We start from the raw sequence: 25,498 nt of genomic DNA on the forward strand, positions 1-25,498 counted from the left end.
CAAGACAGCAAGCAACTGAAGCTGCTCCAAGCTGGGGGTTATTATTCACGCCACGGGTGGGGGGGGCATTTTCATCCATCCTTATTACTGTTTAGAAAGTCCCTCCCCCCAGCATCTAGGGGGAAAAAAGTTAAAACAATAATAACACCTCCCTAATTCTCAGATTCATGTAACCTCTCCCTTCGCAAAATGCCCAGCTGTCTGATTCCTGCTGGTTAGAATGTTCTAGAATCAGACTCTCGCCCCACCTCTGTGTGATCTGGGACTCGCCACTAGCCCTGTTGCAAGTGCACCTGAAAAGCCCTCTGTCCTCTGCCGTTGGGGCAGAATGGCTTCCAGCCCCGGCGCTCTGCTGCTTGCTGCTCCTGAGGCCCAACCAGGGCACTCTGCGTGAGCCTCAGTTTCCTCCCTGGTCTGACAGGAAGCTGGAACTGCCTCGGGCTGCCATGAAAGGCTGTGGGTGTAGAGTGGCTAACCCTGCCAGGCACATGAGGGATCCCCGAATGAGTGCACCCCCACCCCCGGTCCTGGGTCTCGGGCAGGAAGTGGTCTCAGAGATCAGGCGGTACGAGGTTTTCACTTCGGGGTTTGGAGCACAGAGCCTTGCCACTCGCTCCCCTGACTCTGACCCAGCGCTCTGAAAGTAACTCTTGTTCTCTCCCCTCAGCAGGGTCAGAGGGCTCTGCCCTCAAAAGAGCACTTCCTGTGTACATGGCTGGCACTCTCCAGGGAGATCTTCATGCCTTCTCACTGTCGTAAGTCTGAGTATTCTTTTTTTCCTATTTTTCAGATAAAGAAACGGGGTCTCAGAGAGGTTAAGGAATTCCCCCGAGGTGGCACAGCTGGTAAGTGGCAAAGCTGGGATTCGAACCCTGCTCTCTGTGAATTCAGAATCTGTGCTCTTAACTGCCTGCTCTTTCTGCCTTGAACTGTGTTGAAATGGTTGTCCCCCCACCACACAAGTGGGGGAGACCTGTGACCGGGGTTTTGTATCTCTCGCTGTGCCTCCTGCGGTACCCAGGACACAGTAGGCTCTCCAGACATCCAGGATGTTTCGAAGGCGGTCCTTTGTAATCCCAGGCGGTGGGGCAGTGTTCAGGGGATGGGACATTCCTCTCATCTTCAGAAAGTTCTGGTTAACTGAGTGCGTTCCCTTTTTGCCACACTGAAACACATCAACAGGTCGCCAGCACATATGGCACGAGAAATGCATTCTGTGCCTGATTATAAAGCCTGTCTGGTGTCGTACAGGCAGACCATACGGATAGATTATTTTGACAGTGGACGTGTCTTTGTGATTCAGAAAGTAGGACACTTGACTTCTCGGTGGGAAGGAGGGCAGGCAGGTGGCGGAGGTGGAGTCCAACGTGGGCCTGACGCCAACTCGGGCCCCCAGCGCCCTCCTCCCACATGCCCTTGGTGGCCTGCGGGGGGGCTAACCCACTCCCACAGCCTTTTCTGCAACCTCACCGTGGCTCGGACCATCCCTGTTTTCTCCTGGTCCCACTGCTTCTCCCGCCTCCTCCCGCCCGTCACTGAGGGTGCCAGTGCTTGAAACCCACTCTGTTGTTTTCACAAGTTTTCCTAGAACCTGTTTGTGAAAACTCTTTGAGAACGAACAAGGCCCATTTAGTAACGTGACCGCAGATTAACTGCCTGATTAGGCCTCTGGAGTCTCAGAGAGTACTCGGTGGGGGCGGAGAGGGTGTGACTTGGCTTTGCAAACTAGCTTCCGGGTGGTGAGACCCAAGGGCCGGTCTGAGGGATCTCCCCCACCACCTCGCCGGGAAAAGCGGTTGAAGTAGCGAGTTTCTGCTTGGGGAAGACCCGAGTTTCAAGAAAATTTGAAAACCTCTCGCTAAAAAAATGTCCTCGTCCTGAAGTCTGGAGAGCTGGTTCTAGGCATGGCTCTGCCACGTGACACTACGTGAATTTTTAAAAATATTTATTTTCTATTTTATTTTGTATTATTATTTTATTTTATTGCATGCATGCATATTTTTATTCCTTAATTTTTTTTTTTTTTTTTTTTTTTTTTTTTTTGCTAAGTATGTTCCCATTGCTGGGCCTCAGTTTGTCCATCTGTACAGTAGGGATTCTTGGCTGTGGTTTCCCAGCCAGAATGGCAGTGAGGTTTTGATGATACTCACACAGATGCTCCTGTTCCTGAGTTGACAAAGAAAAGCCATCAGGGCAGGGAACTGAGAAGGGGGTGGTATTTGATAAAACAACCCCATCCTCCGTGGGTACCCTGGTCGGGACAGACCCAGAGCCACACACACACACACGTGGGGGCACTGAGCCCCTCCATCCCCATGGCTGACATTCCCCCCTTCCCTGGAAGTCACTGCGAGGCTCCAGACTCTCTGGGAATCAGGCCCGTGCGCCCCACCCAGGAGAGCCAGGTGTCCCCGTCCACGCTGTGTGCCCCACATCCTGCCTCGGCCACAGAGGACCGACCCCCCGGGGCAGGACCCACGCCTACATGCCGCAGCTCTCGACAGCTGCACAGATGCACAGTGTGGTTTTATGGTATTTTTGGTTTTGTTGTTTTTTCAAAAGCCAACGGAAGTCTGTAGGCTGAGCTCGGCCTTCCCTTCCTAAGGGTGGCTGATCTGCCCAGTTGGAGACAAAGAGGCCCCCAAGACAAGGGCCCGGGTTGAGAGGGCACCTGCCCCGAGCTGCACGCTGCCCTGGGCCATCCGTGGGCAGGGCTGCCTTGAGGTTCTCAGTGTCGCCATCCCATTTCCCATATGAGGACCCCGAGACCCCACAATGATCAAGGACCACCCCCTTCCACCTCTCCCTATGCACAAACCCACAGGAACCTCTGCTTTCTGAGCTCTGAGCACTTTCACCCTACCTCTGGCTCGCACATATTGTGGGAGCCCACCGTTGTCCCCCGCATGGGGGACGCAGCAGGCAGGGTCATAGGTGACATTTCTGCCCTCCTGGTGCAGGGAGACAAAGCCAGAAAGAAGAAATTCTGTATACAATGAAGTGTCATCTTGCGATTAAGTCTGTGATGGGAAGTGCCGTTGAGCCTGGGGACAGTGACAGGTATGCTATTTTAGGGTGACCAGGGAAGGCCCCTCCAAGGAGCGTTTTTGGGCAAAACCATAAATATAGCCAGGGAGCAAACGATGTGGATTCTAGGGTAAGAACATTCTACGCAGGAGAGAACAGTGTGTGCAAAGGCCCTGGGACCAACATAGCTACCAGCCTCGATTGTCTTCTCCATCTGCCTCCCTCCACGTGTCTGCAGGGGTGAGGCAGGTGGTTGTGGCTGTATAGCGAGAAAAATCGAACCGAACTGAATGGGGCAGAAGGAAGGTGTGTATCTAAGAGGAAACTACTTGTCTTGTTCCTTAATCTTTGCACTGTCCACTCTTGGGTGACATTTGAAATAGTTCCATACTTCCAATTGTTCCTTGCTTTGTCTTTTTTCTCAAACCACATGTTTGAGCCAGACTCTGTTCCACTACTTCAGGCTTGTTTTTCTAAGCCGGACAGGAGCCTGGATTTCAAAACAACAGACATAGAGCAAGACATTGTGCTGGGGCTGTACCACAGACCTCAATCTGATCTCAGGAGAGGAAGTCCTATCCGGCAGAGCCTGGGGTGGGGCTAGGGAAAGGGCCAAGGCAGGCACGTGGGTGTCCTGGCAGGGCCATTAGTGGGCTGTGATCTTGGGCAGACTCATCTTGCCTAGGTGTTACTTCTGCTGTGGTCTGTGAGGATACTGAGCCCTGTCTGGCACCTGCTGGAACAGCTCATGGACCAGGTGTGCTGGAAGGAACATATTTGGAGAGTTAGGGACTCCTGGTTCTAGTCTTAGAGCAAACACAGAACTCATACACAATTTTGGGCAAGTCACGTCCCCTCCCTGAGCCTTGGTTTTCCCACCTGAAAAAGGAAGCAGAGAGACATGGTCCTCCCTATGTTCCTATGTGATCCTGAAACACCACAAGCCTTTGCCTCCGAGGCAGGCGGCAGCCAGGCATTGAGATAGAGCCTTCCAGCAGCTCCCCTTTGATAATGTAGGCCTGGGGCTTTCAGCAGAGGGATGCCCAATGCCGGGGGCATGACCTTGTCAGTCCTGCCTCAGGCATTCAGTTAAGAAATTCAAGCAGCTGTCACCTCTCCTGATCTGGGCTCTGTGGCTGTGGCACCAGAAATTCATTTCCAGGAGCAGAGGAATGTCTCTCTTTGCTTGGGGCCCAGAAGGACTTATTAAGTGTTCCATTAACTGAATCTCATTCAGCTGGAAAAAGAATAATCAGGAATCAGTTCTGCCCGGTTACTGGCCTGTGAACCCCTTGAAAGTTTCCCAGAAGGAATGCTCCAAAAAGCTCCCATACATAAGACAGCCCAGCCCTTCCTCCTATCTCCCCAAGGAGCAGGAAGCGTGGGGGTCGACCAGCAAGCCCATCGTGAGTCAGCATCATTGGTGCATCCTTCTATCCATCTACCCATTAAGCAGGCCCCCATGTGGGTACCAGAGACCTTGAACTAAATGAGACACAGCCTGTGCTCTCGGTGGCAGGTCAGGCCCCGCCTGATCACCTTCCTGGTTTGGTCGAACTCCAGAGAGTTCATGGCTGAGCTGACTATCAAAGTCACAAAAATGTAAACATTCAGAAACATTCTCCTCTGTGTGTTAATCTGTCTTCTACAGTGTCTGCCCCAAATTCATTGGCTTGGCTTTCTTCAATCACATCAAATTCTCTTCCTTCCAGTACATCCTCATCTCACAAGGATTTGGGGGGAAAGGAAGGGGAGGAATCCAGGGAAGCGTTCCTGGGCAGGTGGCACTCGAGACACACAGTTCACCTGCTGGGGGACCTGTGGGCCAGAAAAGTCGCTCCATCAGCAAGGGCATTATCCTGATGATAAAATACAGCGTTTTGTAGCAGACAATAAGTGAGCCATCTTTTGGTCCCAGAAAGATATTACCTCATGTTTTACAGTCATTTGCTGCAGGCACAATGCTGAAGAATGATACAGATAAAGGACCGGTGGGGCCTTGCATTCTTAGCCTGCCCAGTAAGACACCTGGGAGTGCCAGAGACCCGTAGAGTAGCACTCTTGACAATAGGGTGATATTGAAAATGCCAGGATTTGAATCCTAGGTCTGTCACCTACTAATCGTGAGATGAGGTAAATTTGTAATTGCTCAATGTCTTTTAGCCTCAGTTTTGTTACCTGTGAAATGGGATAGTACCTACCTTTCAGATGATTATTCAAGATTATATAAGATCCCTGTTCTAGGAACACGGTGGGGAACAGAGTCTGCGTTCAAGGAACATAGTTGTATGGAGAATCTTCTCAGCAATTCATAAGTATATCATGTTGGAAAACAGCTGGGTGAAATGCAGAGTGTGACAAACATCATGATTCAGGGGTGCAGACGGCGCAGGGATAGTCTCTCCGAGGAGTTGACTTGGGACCCAGCTTCCTAAGTGATGGCTAGTCTCCGGCCTGCCCACAGGTCCTGTGCTTGTCGTCTTGCGGAGGGCACGTGGCTGGAGAGTAGAGTGACCAAAGAAAAGGTGTGGAGAGTGGAGTCAAAGTAGGCAAGGACCAGGTCTAGAAGGATCTTGCAAGCTTGTGGCAAGAGCCTTGGATTTCATTTCTGGCATGAAGGGAACCGCTGGAGACTTTTGGGTAGTGGGAGGCATGCTTGGAGAGGACCATGGAGGGGCTGGAAAGCTACGGTCCTGACTGAGTTTATCCTGTTCCCCTCTTGCTGACTGAGAAGCTAGCCTGTTGGTGTGTCACGGATCCTGGCAGGTGCTGTGAGGCTCCGGGATGTGGGCAAGGGCCGTCGTGAAGAGCGGGGTGTGGCAGAGATCTCATGCCTCTCACCCCCGGATCCAGGGCTCTAAGTGACTCCTTCTAAATCTGGGGGAAGATGACAACTCAGTCAACACTCGCAAATTCAGAGCTCTGGAAACAGGAAGGAGTGAAGGTTTTGGGGGCCGGCCCCAGGTCATGGCTTATCGGGAGGCCCTCATCTCTCTATGTCTACCTGTCAAACGGAGAAAATTTGCAGCCAGGCAGAGCGGTGAGCCTCGTAAATACCAGTTGAATCTGAAGACAGTGTGCTTATTATCTGCATTAGCCAGAATACTTCACTCGAGGCAAATTATGCTCAGAGACTGAGCTGGTCTTTGGCAATAATTTAACACAGGTTCACTGCAGGAATGATAATTTATAATAGTAATATTTCACAAGGCAGCAGTCTATAGGATAATGTCTCTTAATAAGCCATTAAAGAGATAACATGCTCCAAACCAATGATCGATTACACTGTTGTTCCAGGCAGAGTAAAGTCCAGATTTAGTTGAGGTGTACCGTTCTGTGAGCTGGGGGTCTATGGAGTCAGTCCCTCCAAGTAAAAGCTGCTGGCTCGGGTCCCTCAATGCTGGGGCACATAGCTAGCGGGTGACAGGACTGGCGTTGACAGGCAAGTGGGGCGCCACTGAAGGTTAGTGCCCCTGGCGGGGGGGAAAGGCTCACCAGGGCAGGAACGTGGGCCCTTCTCCCGAGACTGCTGAGCGGTTTAACACCACTGTCAACAGGAAATGGCCTGGCCAAGGCAGGAGCAAGTGTCCCACGGTTTCCGGAGAGCAATTCAGGGCAGCAAAGAGAAACCTCACCCAGAGCAAACACTCAGTGAGTCCTCCCAATTCTTGTTATTTAAAGTTCAAATGTCCATTACGTCATAGCCGCTACTCTATGTGTCCTTATCGCCATGTCCCCTGTAACGTGGCCACCAGCCCCCGGGCTCCCAAGTGCTCGTGGAAACAGATGTTCGTGGTGATATCCTGACACATCCTGACGTAGCTTCCTCTGGAAGGAGCTCACCCTGAGATCAGAGCAACTTTGCTGAAGTCCTAAAGAAGTGCAGTTGAAATCCTAACAAACCAACACGCAGCAAAGAGGAAGCGAGCTCAGCCCGATGGTCATTGTTCTAGGTTTTTGATTATTCCTTTTCTTGGCAGAACATAGCAATTGTTTAGCTCTGGTACACACACACACATAGACACAGACACACACAGACAGACAGACAGACCAACACACACACACACCCTGACCACCCACCAGTGTCTTCCCGGTGAAAAATGCTGTTGGTCACTCACTAAGGCAGGGAAGGAGAAGGTGTGAAGGGGCAGGACCCCAGAAGTCCAAAGAAAGGAGCAGAAGGAAGCATGTGGAATGCCCTTTCTCAGGATCTGGTCCCTCATCCCACCCAGTGCTGTATATCTAGAGGGAGCAGTGGCTTATCTCGGTGTCTCTCACACAAGCCCATGTGCTCCCTGCATCGGCCCAGGACACACAAAGACAAGGAAGTCTTCATGGGGTCCCTCAGCAGACAAAATAGTCTCTCCTTTGCCATGACTTCAGCACCACCCAAATCAGCGAAACCCCCCTTTTTTTCTGCGGGCAGAGGTTGGGTCCTTCTGTGCAGATGCTGTCCTGACCCCTGACCACATTACCTGCCTCGCATGTTGTGTGGATATCTTCAGACTCTGAATTTAGCACAGCTCAATCTACACACATAAGAAGATTTGTGGATTTAAATTCCTTTTGTGCGGCTCAAAATATGAAAATATATCCACTGCTTCTCATATGACCCTAATCCTGCTTAATCACGTTTCTCAGACGTGCTTCCCCAAAGCGCTCGCCCTGCACCTCGCTTACTCTTTGTGCTGTGGGGAATCTCTGTTTTCCCTTCCAGCAAGCAAGAAGTACCCGGGTAAGGAGAGGAGGACTGTCAAGCCCAAGAAGGGGGTTCTCTCTAGCTGTCAGCACTGCCTGGGTGTGGAGGACCTGGGTAGACAGATGGTCAAGTCAGGACAGGAAGGAGTGGGGAAACTGATCCCGATGGAGATGGGCTTCCCAAGGCACGAAGATGGAGACAGGGCTGGTCTCAGACTTCAGGGGGCGCATGTGCACCCCGTCCAGTCTGACTTCTTGATGCCGGTTGCATCACTACTCTCTGCTGCTCAAAAACCATCAGTAGTGGCTCCCCGATGCCTTTAGTCCAAAGCCCACGTTCCTAAAGACTTCGAGAGCTGGCCCCACCCACTCAGGGCACCCTGATTTCCCTAACTGGGCCAGGCGTCCCCATCACCACGGCCACCACAACCCTGCATTTTACGAAGCTGCCTGCTCTACTCTACCCTCTCCAGCCCACTTAGTCTCCACAAACACCTCCTCCACGGAGCCTTCCATCTTCCTTCCAAGTTGCTGGGGCTCTTAGCAAGTGTTCACGCCTTGGAGGTGCATGTGACTTGGGAGAAGACAGGTCCGTGTGTGAACTGCCATGTGCTGGATCCTGGAGCTGGCCCAGTCTGGCTTCCTTAGCTCGAGGCGAAGAGAGACATATCACCTGGGGTGTGCAGGGCAGTACAGGTGTCCTCACAGATGAGAGGTAAGGGCCAGGTAAGAGATGCCTAGGTGAGGGACCAGCCAGAGTAGCACTGAAGAGCAGACTCGGGAATCAGCCCAGCCCTTTCTAGCCATGTGACCCTGAGAAAGTATCCTGAGACCATGGGCCTCAGTTTTCCCATCTATAAAATGGGACTGATCAATACCACTTTCCCCATAAGCCCTGCAACTGCCTCTCTCATGCCCTGGCTAGTCCCTAAGAAGTTGTGTAGCCTCTCAGAGCCCAAAGACCTCCCCCCCTGCACAGCAGAGGGACGGGTACCTGTCCCAAAGATCCTCTGGGCCCCTTTCAGGAACCCAGCACAAAAACGTGCCAGATACTGAACTGCCAGATGGGCAGACTGTGCACGGGGAAGATGGGGAGGTGGTTGAGGCTGCCAAGCCGTTATAAGGAGGAGACCCCGCCAGTGTTAGAGATGTTCTGTGGGCTTTTGTCCGCCAACAGAACCATGAGGATTCTCTCTGACAGCTCCATACTGAAGCCGAGCAGGAGTGAGAGGGCCGGCGAATGGGAGAGGCGGGTGAGTCCATGACAGGGAGGGGCTGCACGGTGGCTGGGGGTCAGACCGCAGCCAGCACTGGGGTCAGCCGTGGGCTGTAGGGGCCTGGCCCTGTGGCTTGCCCACATCAGCTGCTGCTTCCTGTGGGAGGCGGGGCTGGGAGGTGGCTCAGGTTATCACTGGGGAACCTGGGACCCGGCCTGTTAGAGTGCCCCCTAGTGGGACCTGGAATGTGGGGAGCCTGGAGCCTGAAGGGAGCCCAGGGGGAGCCTCTGGCTCTAGGGCTGGCACAGGCCATTTCAGTGGGAGACCTCCTGATGGGTGAGTTCCTGGGCAGCAGGGCTGGGAAGTTTCCAGAAAGATCAGCTACCCAAGGCGGGAGGGGAGCCAGGGCTCTGGGCGTCCAGGTAGCCCAAACCCGCTCTTCGTGCGAATCCTCTGAGGCTGCCAGGGCCGTTCCTCGAGGTGCAGGGCAGGACCCTGGGCCACAGGTGCTGCCCAGCAGGACGCCGATGGTGCCCTCGGCGGGGGCCACTTGTGGCAGCTTGTGAAAGGGGTGTTTATAAGGATGTAGTTGGGCAGAGAAACCACGGGGACCGGACCATCCCTAGGGATGGAGACTGTGGAATGTTTTGAGCCCTAGGGCGAAGGAGGCAAGAGGATGAGATCAGAGATGTTGCTAAGACCCCGAGACAGAGCCAGTGTAGGCGGGGAGCGGCCGGAGCCCCCAGCGTCTGCCCCCTTTCTCTCCAGTCTCCCACTCGCATTCCCACGGGCCAGCCCCCCAGGAAGCCTGGCAGAGTGGGAGCCTGTGCAGGCCCTAAGGCCGGCCCCTGGACACGGAGCAAGGTGGGAAAGGCGGAGGGAATACCAGATGCCCAGCTCCCTGCCTAGCCGCCCAGAAGACTTGGGTGCACACATTCAGCACCCCTGACAGACAGGGCCAAGCGGGGTTGACACTGGGAGGTGCCATCTCCTCAGGCCTGACTTTGCATCCTACCAGTGTGACTTGGGCAAGCCTCGACCTCCCTGAGCCTAATCTGGAAACGTCACTGTGTCAAACCCCGCTGGGGCTGCCTGTGGCTCCCAGAATGTGGCCCCAGCTCGCCTGCCAGCTCCATCTTGCATCGTTCTCTCTGGCGTTAGCTTGGCTTGGTCTTCTCTCTTTCAGTTCCTTCAGACTCACCTGCTGTTTCCTGCAGACCTCTTGCCCCGGAAGCTTCCCCAGCCCAGAGGCTCTTGTCTTCTCTGCCTAGTTACCCATCTGCTATGCAGGCCTCAGGCCATTGCCACTTCCTAGGGATACCTGCTGGCTGCACCCAATGCCCACGTCTCTGTAACGCTGAAGATGGTTGTACCAGGCAGGATTCTCTGGGGGGAAAGTTCCCATAGAATACAGGTGTACGCATGTTTCAGGAACTGGCTTATGTTTTGTGGAACGGCCAACTTCAAAATCCGTAGGGCAGGACAGCAGGCTATAGACTCAGGCAGGATTTGATTTCTCTGCTACAGTTTTGAGAGAAAATTCTTTCTCCGGGAAGCCTCAGTTTTTGCCCTTACACCTTCAACTGATTAGATGGGGCCCACCCACATTTTGGCAGATCATCTCCTTCACTTAAAGTCAGCTGATTATAGGTGGCCACCAGATCTATTAAATGCCTTCACAGCCACACCTAGACTAGTGTTGGACCAAACAACAGGGCACCATGGCCTTGCTGAGTCGACCCACAGAATTGATCCATCACAGCCTTTCTCAAGTCTTTGCGTGATTCCTTAATAATCTCAGCCTTGGCCCCACTCTGTAAGGTTAGGTTTCAGGAGGTCCCAGCAGTGGACAGAGCGGCTGCTGCCTGTCTGTGTCCTGCAATGGTTGGGTGAGAGAATCACGGGGAGAGAGAGGATCTGCGGGGGGAGTGGCGGGGCGCGGATCAGAGTGACGTGTCTGTCTGGGGCACAGTAGCCGTGTGTGATGAGCACTTCGCTTCCCACAGGCTGCGCCTTCATGCTGCACCCCACCTCCCCCGCCCCAGTGGACACACCTGCATTTTAGTTCCTCAAATGTACGGTGACACCAGGGCAAGGTGAAATTCCCCCAACATCCGTGTTGATGTCAGCTATCTTTTACTGAAGGTCAGGATCACTCTAGACACTTTCCTAGATCCATAAACCCTTAGCATTGATCCTAAAACATGTTATATACTCAGTATTCTAGGTAACACTTTTATAATGTGGGGGCTGCCTGTTGTAGTCCGTTTGGAAACTGACCATCAGCGCTAACCACATTGTATGCATTAATTTTTTCTCTGAACAGAGTCTGGGGTAAGCAGTGGTTGGCCTCATTGTCCCATTGTATGGAGGACGAACTGAGGCCCTGAGATGTGGACTGGCCTAATGTCCTGAGGTGGCGCTGTGTCCCTGTAGGACCAGAGGGTTGCTACCCCAGGAAGGGGGCTGTCTCCTTCGTCCTCCATCCCCTGGGAGGCACAGGGAGGAGAGAGGCCTCAGGGTCAGCATAGCTGCTGGCTGGGTTAGTTAGAGACCTGGTTTTTACTCTGGAAGGAGAGAAGCAGCCACTCCCCACTCTACAGTGTCGGGGAGCCTATCATTCCTATTCACCTCTGCGTGTCTGGGGCCCCCTCTCAGGCATCCCCTCAGTGTGGCCAGGCTCCTTTCAGGTGATGTTTGGTGCCAGCGACAGGGTCTGGTTGCAGCGTGGCTGGTCCTTCCTGGCCCAGGGGAGGAGCAAGGCATTGAGGGCGTCCAGGTCTGGGCCAGGCCATGGGGATCCGGCTGCCAGCTTTGGGGCTAACTTGGAGCCAGTGGAGCTGAGCTGGAGTGAGCCCGGCGGGAGACAAGCAGGGAGGGCTCGGGCTCATGCTCGCCGCATTGGGACTGCCCTGTGGGGCCCCGCAGCTCGCTTGACGTTCAGATGCCAGACTCAGGGCAGGGCAGACCCCTGGACACCCCCCACTGGGGTCGGCCTCACCTGCCACCCCTCTTCACCACTTACCAGTGGAGGGTCTTGACCGCTGGGACCTCTGTTCCCACCTCCAAAAGATGGAGGTGATTCCCAGCTCTAGCACCATCATTGTTGTGGGCTCCGGGCTCCGATCCACTGTCCTGCTTAGAATACGGTCCACCAGAGAGAACGTCTCCTTGCTGCTACAAGATCACCTCCTGCCCTGCGGCCCCTTCAGAGGCAAGGGCGGTGTTTACCCCCCATTTATAGATGAGGGACTCGAAGCTTAGGTGGCCCAGGTTTCGTCCCTGGGGTCCCACTGCCAGGGGCTCAGGGACTTCGGACTTTCCTGCAGGGCCGCACCCCTGGTAGCAGCAGCTGGACCAGCTCTCAGACCTCACCACCTCGGCCTCTGCTGATTCTTGCTGCGTTTCAGCTTAGCTGGCAGCACCTTCCGAGCTCCTTCCTGGGGAAGTGTAGAAACTGCCCAGCCAGGGGTAGCTGCGTGACCAGAGAGGTTCCATCTCTGAGAACAGGCATGCACTTGGACTTCGGGGCCTGGTTCCCCTCTCAACTCTGGTGCCTTATCTCTGGGTCATTGGACGAGTCACTTCCCCTCTCTGAGCTCAGCTTCCACATCTGTTAGCAAAAATGGGACAGAAACGTAGGGGTGGGCGTGTCGGCGCTCCGTGCAGGACACTGAACCCATGGCGCTAATAACACCCAAAATTCAGGGAGCACTCAGGGAGTGCCATGCACCTCTCTGTGTGACTGACCTACCTTGACTCATGTTTTTCTCGATCCAACCCTGGGAAATAGGTATCATACTTATCCCCAGGCTATGGATGAAGAAACCGAAACAGAAACTTGTAGCAAAAGGATTAGATTCCGGGGATCCGGTGCTTGCAAATTTATTGGAAAGGTGACAGGAGGGGAGTCCTTGTCCCATGGCTCCAGGCCGAGGTCCAGAGGCTGGGAAACTACAGGAAGCCAGCCCGGAGGTGAGGGAGGCAGGTGGTTCTGGGTCCAGGGCTCAGACCACGAAGCAGCCTCCACCGCTGTGGGAGGGAGGACGGCCCTGCCTCCCTTTTGCCTGCCCAGCAATTACTGGCCGAATCGCAGCGGTATCCAGAGCCCTACAGGCAGGGGAAGCTGGGAAATGTGGTTTCCAGACTTTCAGGCCCTGCAGTAGGGGAGAGGGCACGGAGGAGGGAGGGAAGAGTCCTCACACCCCTAGACTGTATCCAGCCTAAGGGGCCTTGCAAGCTGCGAGAAATGGGATGTCCCAGTGCCCCCATGCAGACACGGTAGGCACTCGGAGCAATAACCTTTGCACAGAGAGCTTGGGCCACATGGACTGCAAGGACTCTGCTAGCTTTTAGCCTCTTCATTGCTTTGGGGCCCCTTCCCTGCAGGTTCTCAGAGGTCATGGCCAGTAGAACGGCAGGCGGTCCCTCAGCGGACGGAAGCCACTCATGCAGCAAGGTGGGATCGTCATTGTCCAAACGCCCCTTGGTACTTTTGTGCCTGATTTCATTTGTTCTTTTAAATAACCCTGCCAGGAAGGCAAACCAGGGCTTCTGCTGGATTTTTTCCTTTCTTTCTCTCTCTCTCTCTCTCTCTCTCTTTTTTAAAAAACAAATGAGGGCCTGGGCCTGGGGAAGGGCTGAGAATTGACATTTATAACCAACCCTGTGCCGAAGACTGGCTGGTCGCTTCTGTGCATGTCCTTTCAATCTACCGGGACCCTTGGGGGTGGGCGCTATTCATCCCACTTCTTGAATTCAGAAACTGATATCAGAGCGACGGAGTGCCTTTCCCATGAGCCCACAGCTGGGAATGGACGGAATCAGGATTTGAACCCTGGTCTGTCTGTGCCGTTTTCTCTTCCAATAGCTGTTGACCGTAGCCCGGTAGCAGGTGCCTCATGGAACCAGACTAGGCAGGTGCCGCATGTCCAGAGAAGAGGTCAGGGCTGGGTAGCCGTGCAGGAAAGAATGGCTCTTCTTTGACAGAAGGCTTGAGGCCCTTCCAGTCAGTTCTTATCCCATGCCACCCTGGGCCACCATGTGAAACAGTCAGGGCACCCAAAGCCAGGACAGAGGGGGATCCTGTTTTCAAGAACCAGAAGGCTCCTGGATGCCAGATCCTCATCACTGCTCATCCGTGTGCTCAGGATGGGTCGAGCTGGGAAGTCATCCTCGCTGCTTGTCCTGAAGCTGGTGTGTGTGGACGATGAGTGAAAGCAGATGGAGCCGGGGCGGGGGAGGGGAGGTCGCGGCAGACGAGCGCGGCTGCAGCTGCCACCTTCTGCCTGTTGATTTGCCGCCCTCCCTCCCTCCATCTGCTCGCTCGGCCGCTATGAGGCCGTTTGTTTGGCACCTGTGGGGCTTCTCTGGGCCTGCCCTCTTCTCCAGATTTTCTGAGCTCCCCCCACACCCAGGACTCCAGGCCAGGCACCGGAAAGACCCTGTGGCCTCCATGTCCAGCGGTGGCAGAGGCCTGTAGACCATTCCTCCCTCCGAGGACTGAAAAAGTGGAATGAACTAGAAACCCAGCTCATGAAGAGGACAGCCACAGCAGCCAGGAGGTGAGAGGCGAAGATCCATGAAAGGAAGGAGATGAATGGGGGGAGCCTGGTACTCCAGCTCCCTCCCTGCAGGAGGGCTGTGCTGGCTCATAAAAGGCTCCAGAAGCAAGCGGAAAGCAGCAGCAGCAGCAGCTCAGTGTTAGGCCGTCTCACAAACTGGGAGTAAAACAAATTAAATTAAATTAAAAATAGAACTCAGGACTGCCGGGTCAGCCTAAACCTAAGCGACCAAGAACCTGGAGCAAAGGGAACCGCAGAGAAAAGAAGAAATACTCTGCATCCCTTCTTCCTTCCAAGCATCTGTCAGTAGTTCAGCTGCCTGGGACCAGAGCCTGAGAGACCAAGCTGCAAATAGCAGCTGAGAGACTAAAAGGCTAGACCCAGCTTTGGATAGCCTCGCGGGACAGGGGAGATAGGAGGTGAGAGCACGCAAGGAAGATGGGCCTTGGTAGACATCCCAGATAGCCTTTGAGAAGGGCCGTATTCTGTAAGTGGGGGTAAACCAGAAACAAGTGGGGGTAAACCGGAAATAACCAGTCACTGTGAAAACTGAAACATGGCCCCAAGGCACCCGCTCACCACCTGGAACAAAGTCACATGTCCCTGCTCCACCTGCTGACCAGGAGAAAGCACCTTCCTCTATGAGTAAGGACAGCCTGCTCCGGAATCTCTGGACTTTTGGCACACAGTATGCACCATTGCCAGTCATGCCACGGGACAGAACCAAATGACCAAAGGGAGGTAAGGAGCGAAAACAGACAACAGAAATAGACCCACATGTTCCCCAGATGTCACAAGGTGCAGACAGAATCTTTGAAATAACTGCAGTGCATAATTGCAGGAAGAGGGACAAGGTGGGGAATTTTACCTGAAAAGAACAGAGCTTATAAAAATTTTGCTCAGATGGAAATTCTAGAACTGAGCAGTACAGTAACCAAAATTAACAATACCCTAATTCAAACAACAGAAGAGGATGTGAACAAGGTAGGGTCCATCTCAAGAAATTGGAAAGATTGCCCAAAGGAATGACGAGGAGACAATGAAGATGAGAGCAGGTATTAATGAATTAGAGGGTTGGCTGAAGCTACACAGAAAGATCCGGGAAGAGGTAGAAGGCTGGGTCAAAGTGCTGGCTCTGCCACCGTCTCGCTGTGTGACCTTAGACAAGTCATTTGCCTTCTCTGTGCTTCTATTTCCAATGTCAGGGAAGTAAACATGATTATCTATTTTGCCCAGTTGATGTGAAGATCATGTGGAGGACAGTTGAAGCCCCTCCATGTTGGATGTGCTGATGTTACTAGCAGCCCTCCTGCAGGAGACTGTGCAGAGAGCTAGGAGGGCATCCCAGCCTGGGGAGAATTGTGCACGTCAGCAGGTGTGAACATTCAGAAACCTATACTGTTCATTCACCTCATTCCCCAAGCGTTTGAAACAGTTCATCTGTCAGTGGCTGGTCATTGCCGGCATCTCCTTGTGGCCAGGTAGGCTTATCTTTGTTAGGGACCTTCTTTAGAGAAACCTTGACTTTCTGGACTCTTGAAAGGGTGCTGATGTGTATTCAACATTGTTCCGGCGACCCCTGTAGATGGTCACAGATGCATTCTCAGTGCCCACTCCAGGACAGGTGGACCTTGGAGATAATGCTGGGTTCAGTTCCAGACCAATGCAATAAAGTGGATATTGTAACGAAGTGAGTTAGAAGAATTTCCTGGTTTCCCAGTGCCTACAGAAGTTGTGTTTATATGGTAGGAATCTATTAAATGTGCAATAGCATTATATCTTTAAAAACAAAGATGGGCACCTTAATTTGAAAATACTTTATTGCTGAAAAGCGTTTACCATCCCCTGAGCTTGAAGCCTATCATCATCACCAGTCACAGATCATCTTAACAAATACAGTAATGAAAACATCAGAAATACTGCGAGAATTACCAGATATCATGTGGAGACGCCAAGTGGGCATATTGGGAAAATGCTGCTGGGAGATGTGCACGACACAGGTAGGGGTGCCACAAACCCGTCTGTAAAAAGCACCAATCTGCAGAGCAGGACAAACAGGATATGCCTGTCCTCCAGGATGTGGCTGCGAGACTTCAGCCACTCTGCTGGCGGGACAGGGAGCCGTGTCCTTCCCCTGCTTTGTTTTGTGGAGGCATGGCTGTCCTCCCTCCCCAGGCACTTGGCATCATGGTCTCAGTTCCATTTCAGGAAACCAGGGCTGGCATTCCCTCTGGTGCTACAGGCTGCCTCAGTTACTGGAGCGCAGGGAAGTCATGAATTCCTCGTTTCTTCCCAGAGTCCGGGAAAGAGGGTGGAAGGGTGTTCTTGCTTTTCCACTGTAGCTTATCTCAAGGCTTTGGAAAACACTAATGGATACCAGCTCAGAAGCCTCTGATGGCCAGTGGGATCCAAGTGCATGCTCTGGTCTCGGAGATGTGGCTCCCAGCATGTGCTGAGTGGACAGGAGGGGGGTGTCGTGGTTTCCTTGCCTCTGCAGCCCAGCCTTGCCCTCTCTCTCTACTCTCACCCCACCCCAGCATCAGTTTAGACCATGAATACCTCCCTCGAGGAGCCAAGACGTTATCAGGAACCTGGCCCCTCATTCAGAATTGTATTTGGTCCCTGTGGTTCAACAACAGTCATTTATTTGAGTGACCTTGTCTCTGAGTTTGGCTTCAGGATTCAGAGTCAGTGAGAGTGTCTGGGGCCGTGCTCGTTACCGAGACAGATGCAGTAAGACTGTGTTGCTCTTCTGCTCAGACCCTTCCGCGGGTCCCTGGGTCAAACAGAGCAAACTTGGTCTTGCGTAATGACTTCCACAGGCCCATGTTTTCTGCCCCACCCCACACCCACCTGTTCTTCTTCTTCCCATTGATCCAGGGGTACCGGCCTCCTTTCTCCCAAAGGCATCATTCCTAAGATGCCTAGGAGGCTCCCAACGTAGAATCTTTCATGATGTGTTTCAACCACCTGTCCCAGAGACTGACCCATCACAGGCCCCTAGAAAATAGGTAGTGAGTGAATCAGATGACTGGACAGAGTTTACCTGGTTGAAAGCCCAGAAAAGTTGACAGAATTGGTATTTCCTCATTTCTCAATTGAAGAAATGGTTCAGGGAGGGCAGGCTTACATCTCTGTTCTGAATTGTTGGCCCTTGCCTTTCCTTTCATTCGTTTCTGGATTTCTTCATGCTCTCTGGATACCAGGTGACAGGGACCCAAAAATGAATGAGAGTGAGCTCCTATCCTCACGGGTCTCCCAGCCCAGGGAGGAGGCAGATGAGTGAACAGTACTGGTGGAATGGAGCCACCACACTGTGGAGGCCAGGAGAGGACCCTTCTCCTGCCAGGAGAGAGCAGGCCTTTCTCCAGGAGTCAGCACCAGCTGATGCCTGAGGAATGAGAAAGAGCAGGCTGGGTGGGTTGGACTTTCTGCACTGCGGGGTCAGCCTGGGCAGGAGCAGCTATGACCTGTGGGTCAGTCATATTGCTTCAAGTTTTATATAAGTAGTCTGCTTTACGCAATAAAGGGGATTTATTATCTCACATCATTAAACTAAGGTGTAGGGTGGGCTACAGGTATGGCTAGATCAGGGAGTCAGCACCACTTGTCTTGGCCCTGTTCAGCAGTCACCTCTTCCACATGAGCTATTAAAATGGCCAGCACATATTATATGTTGGCTAATTGAATTTAAATAAAAACAAATTACACAGTAAAAAAAAATAATAATAATAAAAATAGAAAATGGCCAGCATGATCCTGACTTTTATATGCAAAATTCAAACAGCCAGAGCAAAATAAAGTTTCTTCCCTCCCTGCAAGTCAGGGGGTTTAGTATGATTGGTTGACTTAAGACACGTACCCATCCCAGGACCCAGAGGGCTGGGAATCTTCTGCCAGATACATTCAGTCAGAGCCCAGCCTGGAAGATAAGCAGGTTAATCTCACTCCAGTGATGGAGCTGCTTCTTGCTAGAGGAGCAGGGGGTGGCTGGAAGGGATGACTCTGGGCACCACTGGGTTATAAATATGAGGCAGGTTGTCTTGAACACTGAGGAACGCAGAAGTAGGAGAGTCGAAATGGCCTTGCCAACTGAACTGAAGAGTTGAGGGAGTTCTAGCACACATAAGCCTTGGATGTTTCCAGGAAGGCCTTTTGGATTTAACCCGATTTTTGAGCACCCCCCTCTTTTCTACCAAAAGGTAATCAATAACCCTTCAAATGTCACTTTCCTGGAAAAAAAAGGCATCCTGCTCGTTGACATTTATACAACAAGGATGGGGATGAACGGACCAGACAGAGACTGGGTCGGGGGAGAGGGGGACACATTCCAAGTGAAGACCAAAGTCATCACGCTCAAGTGAAGAGATGTGACCAGCACAAGGGCAATGCATTCTGGGGGCTCATGTTAGGGACATCTGAGGAGTCCCTATTTGCTGTCTTTGGTGGAAATGGACTCCCCCTTTATGTTTTCCAACTAAAGACCAGTAGAGAGAGAGGATGTTGCTCCGGGAGCAGACGATCCGCCCCCTGCCCCATTCCTGGCACCCCGCCCCTCCATGCACATGGAATTAGAGGCCTGTGGAGCTGGATTCGGGTCCTGCTTCCTCCTTTCCCTGGGACCTTGGGCAAGTCATTTAATCTCGTTGAATCTCAGTTTATTCTGAGGACAAAACGGGGACCCCTCTCTGGCTGGCAGTATACTTTGAGGACTGCTGGAGGAAGGAGACACATACGTGGCCCATCGTGTCTGGCTTTGCGTGGCCCATCGTGTCTGGCTTTGAGTGAATCATCCAGGAACACTCACTCATGTGTGCATCGAAAAAGAAGCAGCTTAGCAATTGCCCAGTACATCCCAGCAGCTCAGCCGTAGCATTTTACCTTATCTTTGTAACCACTGGTAAGTGGAGGTGTCGTTTTCCCATTTTACAGAAGAGGAGGCTGAGGGCCGGGCTGACTGACTAACTTTGCAACTTGAACCTGAGCCGGCTAAAGACCACTCTGTAGGACTGAGGCTAATAGGCAAAGCTTGAATGCCAAGGGGAGCAGAAGCCTACAATTCTTACTGAAATTCAGAACCTGAAGGAGAGTGAAGGAGGGAGTAGCACATCCTTGGCAGGTACTCAGCAGTCTCTGTGTCCATTCCATGTGCGTGCATGATTGACTCGTTGCACAGATTTTGATGGACTGCTTTAAATGGACCTGATTCTGGTTGCGGGAAAGATAGTGGGGCGGCCCCTGTGTCCCTTAGCAAACCTTGAAGAATGGGTGTTAACCTCCCATCATACACATGCACACACCAAGGCTCAAGAAGGTAAAAAAATGGTCCAGAGGCACCTGCCCCGTTGGCTTGACTCCAGAGGAGAAGATCACGGAGTTCATCCTGGAGGAGGTGGGGAGACAGAAAGGCAATATAACAAGGTAATAGAATTTCATCCTGTTTTCTTCCTCCTTTTCTGTGCAGATGACAGACAAGCTTCAGTGCCTCCATCCGGCGTGCTGCTGGATGGCCACATCTCTGGTGACAGCATGGGAAAGACCCGGTTCTAATTAAGCATCATCACCCATCACCCTTTCTGGAGCACAGTGGCAAAGACAGCATCCCTCTGTCCCGCACCGTGACCCTTCCTCCGAGGTCCTCACCCCAAAGAGTCCTTGCACTGTCACCAAGATTAATTACCCCTCAACCCCTGTGGATGTGAAAGGAGGTCATTTTACTAAGTTTGATTAAAGCTTTAAGAGACATTGTTGGCTGTATCGGGACTGCTCACAAAGCCTCCTACTTTTTTTCCAGAAAGGACAAATTATATGCAAGAAGCCGCAACCCCCCAGAGGGGTCCACTTAGCCTCTGACTGTCACGGGGTGATGTCCCACACCCTGGGGTGGCCATCGCCGGGCAGGAGTGAAGTCGGCCCTCGCAGGCCTGGAGGCCCCCCTGGGAATCCCTGCCTTGCCTCGTGAGCGGGCCTACATCTCTGGGACTTTCTTCCGAATTCCCCCTCGACCAGGCGTGATTTCCTCCAGCCCCGCCAGCCCCGGGAGGTGCCAGTCCGGACAGCAGAAATGGTGACCCTGAGAAAGAGGACGCTCAAAGTGCTCACCTTCCTCGTCCTCTTCATCTTCCTCACCTCCTTCTTCCTGAACTACTCCCACACCATGGTGACCACCACCTGGTTTCCCAAGCAGATGGTCGTAGAGCTCTCGGAGAACTTCAAGAAGTTCATGAAGTACACGCACAGGCCTTGCACCTGCGCCCGCTGCGTGGGCCAGGAGAGGGTGTCGGCCTGGTTCGACGAGAGGTTCAACCGGTCCGTGCAGCCGCTGCTGACCGCGCAGAACGCGCTCCTGGAGGAGGACACCTACAGCTGGTGGCTGGTGAGACACAGGCTGGGGGGTGCGTCTGGGGCCCAGTGGGGCGTGACCGTGGGCTGCACGGGAGGGGAGGGGTGGCCGGGTGCGTGTCTGCCGGAGCGGATGGCCGGCCACCAACTGGGTGACTTAAAACAACAGACACAGCATGCCAGGCTCTGCCTCCCTCTCCACCTGACCCCTCCTCTGGGTCTCTCTCCACCTGTCTCAGCAGGACCACCTGTTCCTCCGTTCAGGGCCCCCTAAATCCGGGATGATCCCATCTCATGATGTTTTAACTTAACGCGGTAAAGACCCGTTCCCACCAGGTCCGATTCACGGGGAGTTGGGGCTTGGACGTACCTTTGTGGAGACCACTGGTTCCCCGCACTACAGATTCCGAGATGCAGAAAAGAGACCAGGTCCTCATTCTCAGGGAACTGTGTCCTGGCTGAGGGAGACAGATGAGAAACCACAAAGACGGGCTCAGCTGGAAATGCCCTGAGGGAGGTCACATGAGGTTTGTGATAGAGCCTGGGGGCCCGGGGCCTCTGTAAATGGGGTTATCGGGGAAGGGCTCTGAGGAGGCAGGACTTGAGCTAAGACCCCGGAGGTAGAAGGCACTGGGCATAGAAAGATCCAGAGAATGTGCTCCAGGTCATGGCAGCAGCCAGCATAGGAGCCCTGGGGAGGCCTCCGCGGGGGTCTCTGGGAGGAGCAGGGCCCCGGCAGTGGGCAACCCCCACGGTAGGGTTTCTGGTTTGTTTTTTGTGCAACAGGAAGCTGCTGTGGATCTGAGGGGAGTCCCGGGATCTGATTGAGAGGTTTGAAAGTTTATTTAGGGGGTTGAACTCCAAAATAGAGTGAAGGAGGTAAGAAACAATTAATTCCTTGCGGATTTATTGGGCACTTACTATATGCCAAGCGTCGATATATTGAAATCGAAAAGACAGTCTTCCCTTTCTTGGGTTGCTAGGGTGGCTAGAGAGGAGGAGACAGCCAGCCAGAGGCTGGGGTCATAGGTGCTGCTTCGGAAGGAAAGAGGGGATCCAGAGCGCAGAGCAGGGGCTCCAAACCCTACCTTAGGGCTGGAGTGGGAGCTGTCAGAGAAGGCTTCCCAGAAGGGACAGTGGTGGAGTTCCTCCTAAAGGACTCAGAGAGGTTGTCCCGGTGGGGAGCACAGGAAGGGCTCTTCAGGCCGAGGGACCAGTGTGCATCAGCCTGGCGATGTGAACAAGGTCATGTTAAGAAGTTAGAATTGTGTGTCGGCTGAGAAAATCAGGGGGGCCTTCCTGCAAGAGGTTGGCTTTCCCAGTCAGCAACTCTAAGCAATTCTCACACTCTGGGGAGCTTACTTACTGCCTCTTTGAGCAGATTGGAAGTATCTGCAGTGACTCAGAAGATGGGAGTCGGAATGCCCAGGCTCAGTTCGCTGAGCTGTGTTGAGCCCCTCGGTGTGCAGGTCCTGGGGTGGGTCCTGGGGAGGTGGGAGAGAGAAGAGGCAGGGTCTTCACTCCCTCGAAGATTCCGGTGTCAGCTATGGGAGGCAGCGGACCAGGCTTGACGAAGATTAGGGAGGGATTTCCACCTCGAGCTGGTGACACTCCGGGTGGGTACATCTTTGTTCCTGGGGCTGTCCCGCCCATCGTAAGGTGTTTAGCAGCGTCCCTAGTTTCTACCCATGGGATGCTGGCGTCACCCACCCCCCCGCTGTGAGCCCCAGAATCTCTCCAGATATTGCCAGCCGACCCTGGCAGGGGACAGGGGGGTGCAAAATTGCCCCCATAACCACAGTGGGTGGGGAAGGGAAGTGAAAACTCGGAAAAGAAAGGTGACTTGCTCCCAACAGCACGTCCCATCCAGCCTTCCATACCTGGAGGTACCGATGAGAAACTTCTAGAGTGGGTAGCCAGGACGACTTCATCTACTCCCCTCCCAAAGGTCCTCGGGGAGAGCGGCTTCTAACACTCTCAGGCTGGCTTAGCCCGGGATGGATAAAAAAGTATATATATTTAAAAAAATCAATTTCCTGCTATAATCTGTGTATCTTTGCAGAAACTGCTCTGTGCCTTCTAGACTTAGGACGTGGGATGTGCCCTCACTGGTCCCGGCTTCTGCTCCCAACTTTCTCGGTCTTATCAAGAGGGCTCTTGAGGAACCTCTTCATCTGAGTCCTCAGATGCAGGCTCTAACAGCTGTGTCACGAACATTAGTTTGTAACACTTGTATCTATTCTTGCCGGCTGAATGGGCAAGTGATAATGAATTTGCTTCCCCCCGCCCCAGCGCTTATCAAGGCTGAACATTTTTCCAAGTGACTGTTGGTATTTCATCAACTTGTCTTCCAGCCCTCATCGGTAGCCCCTCTCTCCTGGAGCTCAGCCCCTGTGGCCGCTTGGAAGGGGTGTGTGGTGGGGATAGAGAGCGCTTGGGAACAGAAATCGATAGAAAGGAGTAGGGCTTTAAAGCTTCTGGGTTCCTAGATGACACAGAGACCACTTGTCCTGAGTAGAGAATCAGGATACCATGTCGGACAAGATCTCCTGTACTCCAGGTGGAGACACAGAATATTTGAAATCAAAACCATCTTGGGAATTCCAAGACGCATCACAGCTCTGCCTGCAGGCCCCCCAGGGAACCGGGACAATCTTGTGGACAGATCCAGACCCAGGACCCCAACCATAGAGCCCCTGCCTTTCACACATTTGGAGCCTGGTGGGAGCCCACTGGGAGCCCCGCTGTAGGGTACTCAGCTGGCTGAGAGCCAGCGGCAGGTGGCTGGTGCCACGGGGCCCAGGAGGCAAGCCCACACTCTCCCTAGACTCACTCTGTGCTAGGCCCCTGGGAGCCCTGGGGTAGAGCAGATGACCAGAGTCCGTGTTCTCCTACTTAGACCGTGCGAGGGAGCCCCAGCCCAGTGAAGGAGGGATGCTTTCTTTGGGAAACAGGTGGATGCAGTGTCAGGGAGACCCGCCAGCCAGCTGAGCCAGGAGGACTCTGAGGCCAGAACTGCGGGGTCCCGAGCTCCCACCCCGCTTCTGAGCTTCAAGGTTGCCATCAATGGGCATCACAATCCCGGTAGGCAAAGGAGACAGGGCAGGTGTAAGCTCCAGCGGGATCAGGAGGACAGGAGCAATCACATGGGGCCACCCCTGGGCTGGCCCCAACCTGCCCATGACCTTCTCCTCCCGCCTCTGTCCCAGTCACCAGGACAAGGGCCCCTCTGCCGAGGCCACATTTCCACACACTGTTGGGCCCACGGCTCCGTTTGCCCCTGCCTTCTGCCCCGCCCACATCTTCCTGAGCAAGCCTTATGCTCAGTGCACAAAAGACAGTAATACCCCCTGCCTGACGCCAGGTGCCGCTCTGTTCGGGCCCCAGGCCACACTTCCAGGCACTGCCCTCCCACCCCCAGCTTCACCACACCCTGTGAGGACCCCTTACCTCGTTTTCCACTTGTCAGGCTTGCCTCACTGGTGAGGGGCACAGTTGGATCATGTTCCAGTTCAGAGACAAGCTCTGGAGTCAGGCCGGGGTATTCAGGCTATCTTGGGGCCTCTGGGCCATCCACTCCACCTCACTGAACCTCAGTTTGCTCAGCTGTTAAATGGGTACCTCATACCACCTTGCTCATAGGACAATTATGGGGAGTGAATGAGGAAATGCCTGTGAAGTTCTTTGAGGGGGGCCTGGCATGGAAGGACCACAGGGGGCTCCTGGGTGGCTTCCACTCAGGTCATGATCCCAGGGTCCCGAGTTCAAGCCCCACGTCAGGCTCCCTGCTCAGCCAGGGTTTGCTTCTCCCTTCCTCTTTATACTTTCTCTCTCACTCTCCCTCACTCTTGAATAAAAACATAAAATCTTAAAAAAAATAAAAGAGGAAGAAGAAGAACCATGGAACACAGGCTCCCACCAATGACGAGGGCTCACAGGTGAGCACACGAGCCTGCTCTAACTTGCCCACCACACGCAGCATCTAGAGCATGGGGGGCTCTGCTCTGATGGGTCTGGTGGGTGTCAGCCCCTGTGGAGATCATGTGCTTGCTCAGCACCCTGAGTGGGTGTCTGTCTGTCTATCTGTGCTTGCTGCTCGGATGCCCAGGGGGCCGGACAGAGAAGCCCACGGCAGCCGGGGATTACACAATGCCTGTGGCGAGGGTCCTGTGTGCCAAGCACATGCATAAGGCAGAGACCAGTATTTTGGGGGACTGTGGGAGGCCTCCCAGGTGCCGCAGGGCGAGCTGGACGTGGAAGGAGGAGCAAGGTTCACTGGCGGAGCAGAAAGGCAGGATAGGGGTGGGGAGAGGGTACGTCCTTCCAACACACTCAGGGGGTTGGGACAGGAGGTGCAGAAGGCCAGACATCATGCCTCGGGGCTCCCCTATAGTTCTTTCCCATTTGTGGCCTGAGTGTGAGTATGCCAGGACGTACGCCTCCCTGGTCTCCGCCCGCTGAAGTAGACCCTGTCATGGAGATCGTGTCCCCCGCCCTTCCCGCTCCCTCGCTGTGGTCAGCGCCCGCCCCACGCAGCTGCAGCCCTGACTCCAGCCTCTGCTTCCCAGCCCTGCCTGAAGTCACAGGGCGGCCTCCAGGAGCCCTGACCCCAGCGGGCAGGCTCCTGCGGGACGCTGACCCCCAGCGGGC

At 53.7% G+C, this 25,498-nt stretch overlaps 1 protein-coding gene across 4 annotated transcripts in view; it reads left to right on the plus strand.

Moving 5' to 3' along the window:
• The first annotated feature begins 645 nt into the window (after positions 1-645).
• LOC111146617 (ST3 beta-galactoside alpha-2,3-sialyltransferase 1) overlaps positions 646-25,498 on the plus strand; it is a 36,548-nt gene continuing 11,695 nt past the window's right edge. The window contains exons 1-3 of one of the 4 annotated variants that reach the window (XM_022502252.1): positions 813-845; positions 19,971-20,214; positions 20,301-20,882. In XM_022502252.1, the coding sequence (XP_022357960.1) occupies positions 20,571-20,882 (312 nt within the window). In that variant the 5' untranslated portion in view covers positions 813-845; positions 19,971-20,214; positions 20,301-20,570. Of the gene's footprint in view, positions 756-794; positions 846-19,389; positions 19,626-19,970; positions 20,883-25,498 lie in introns of those variants that run through there. The other 3 variants (XM_022502251.1, XM_022502249.1, XM_022502250.1) reach the window with 3 other exon arrangements.

The sequence above is a fragment of the Enhydra lutris genome, unplaced genomic scaffold (assembly GCF_002288905.1).
Source record: "Enhydra lutris kenyoni isolate GAN:26980312 unplaced genomic scaffold, ASM228890v2 scaffoldscaffold14, whole genome shotgun sequence".
NCBI lineage: Eukaryota > Metazoa > Chordata > Mammalia > Carnivora > Mustelidae > Enhydra > Enhydra lutris.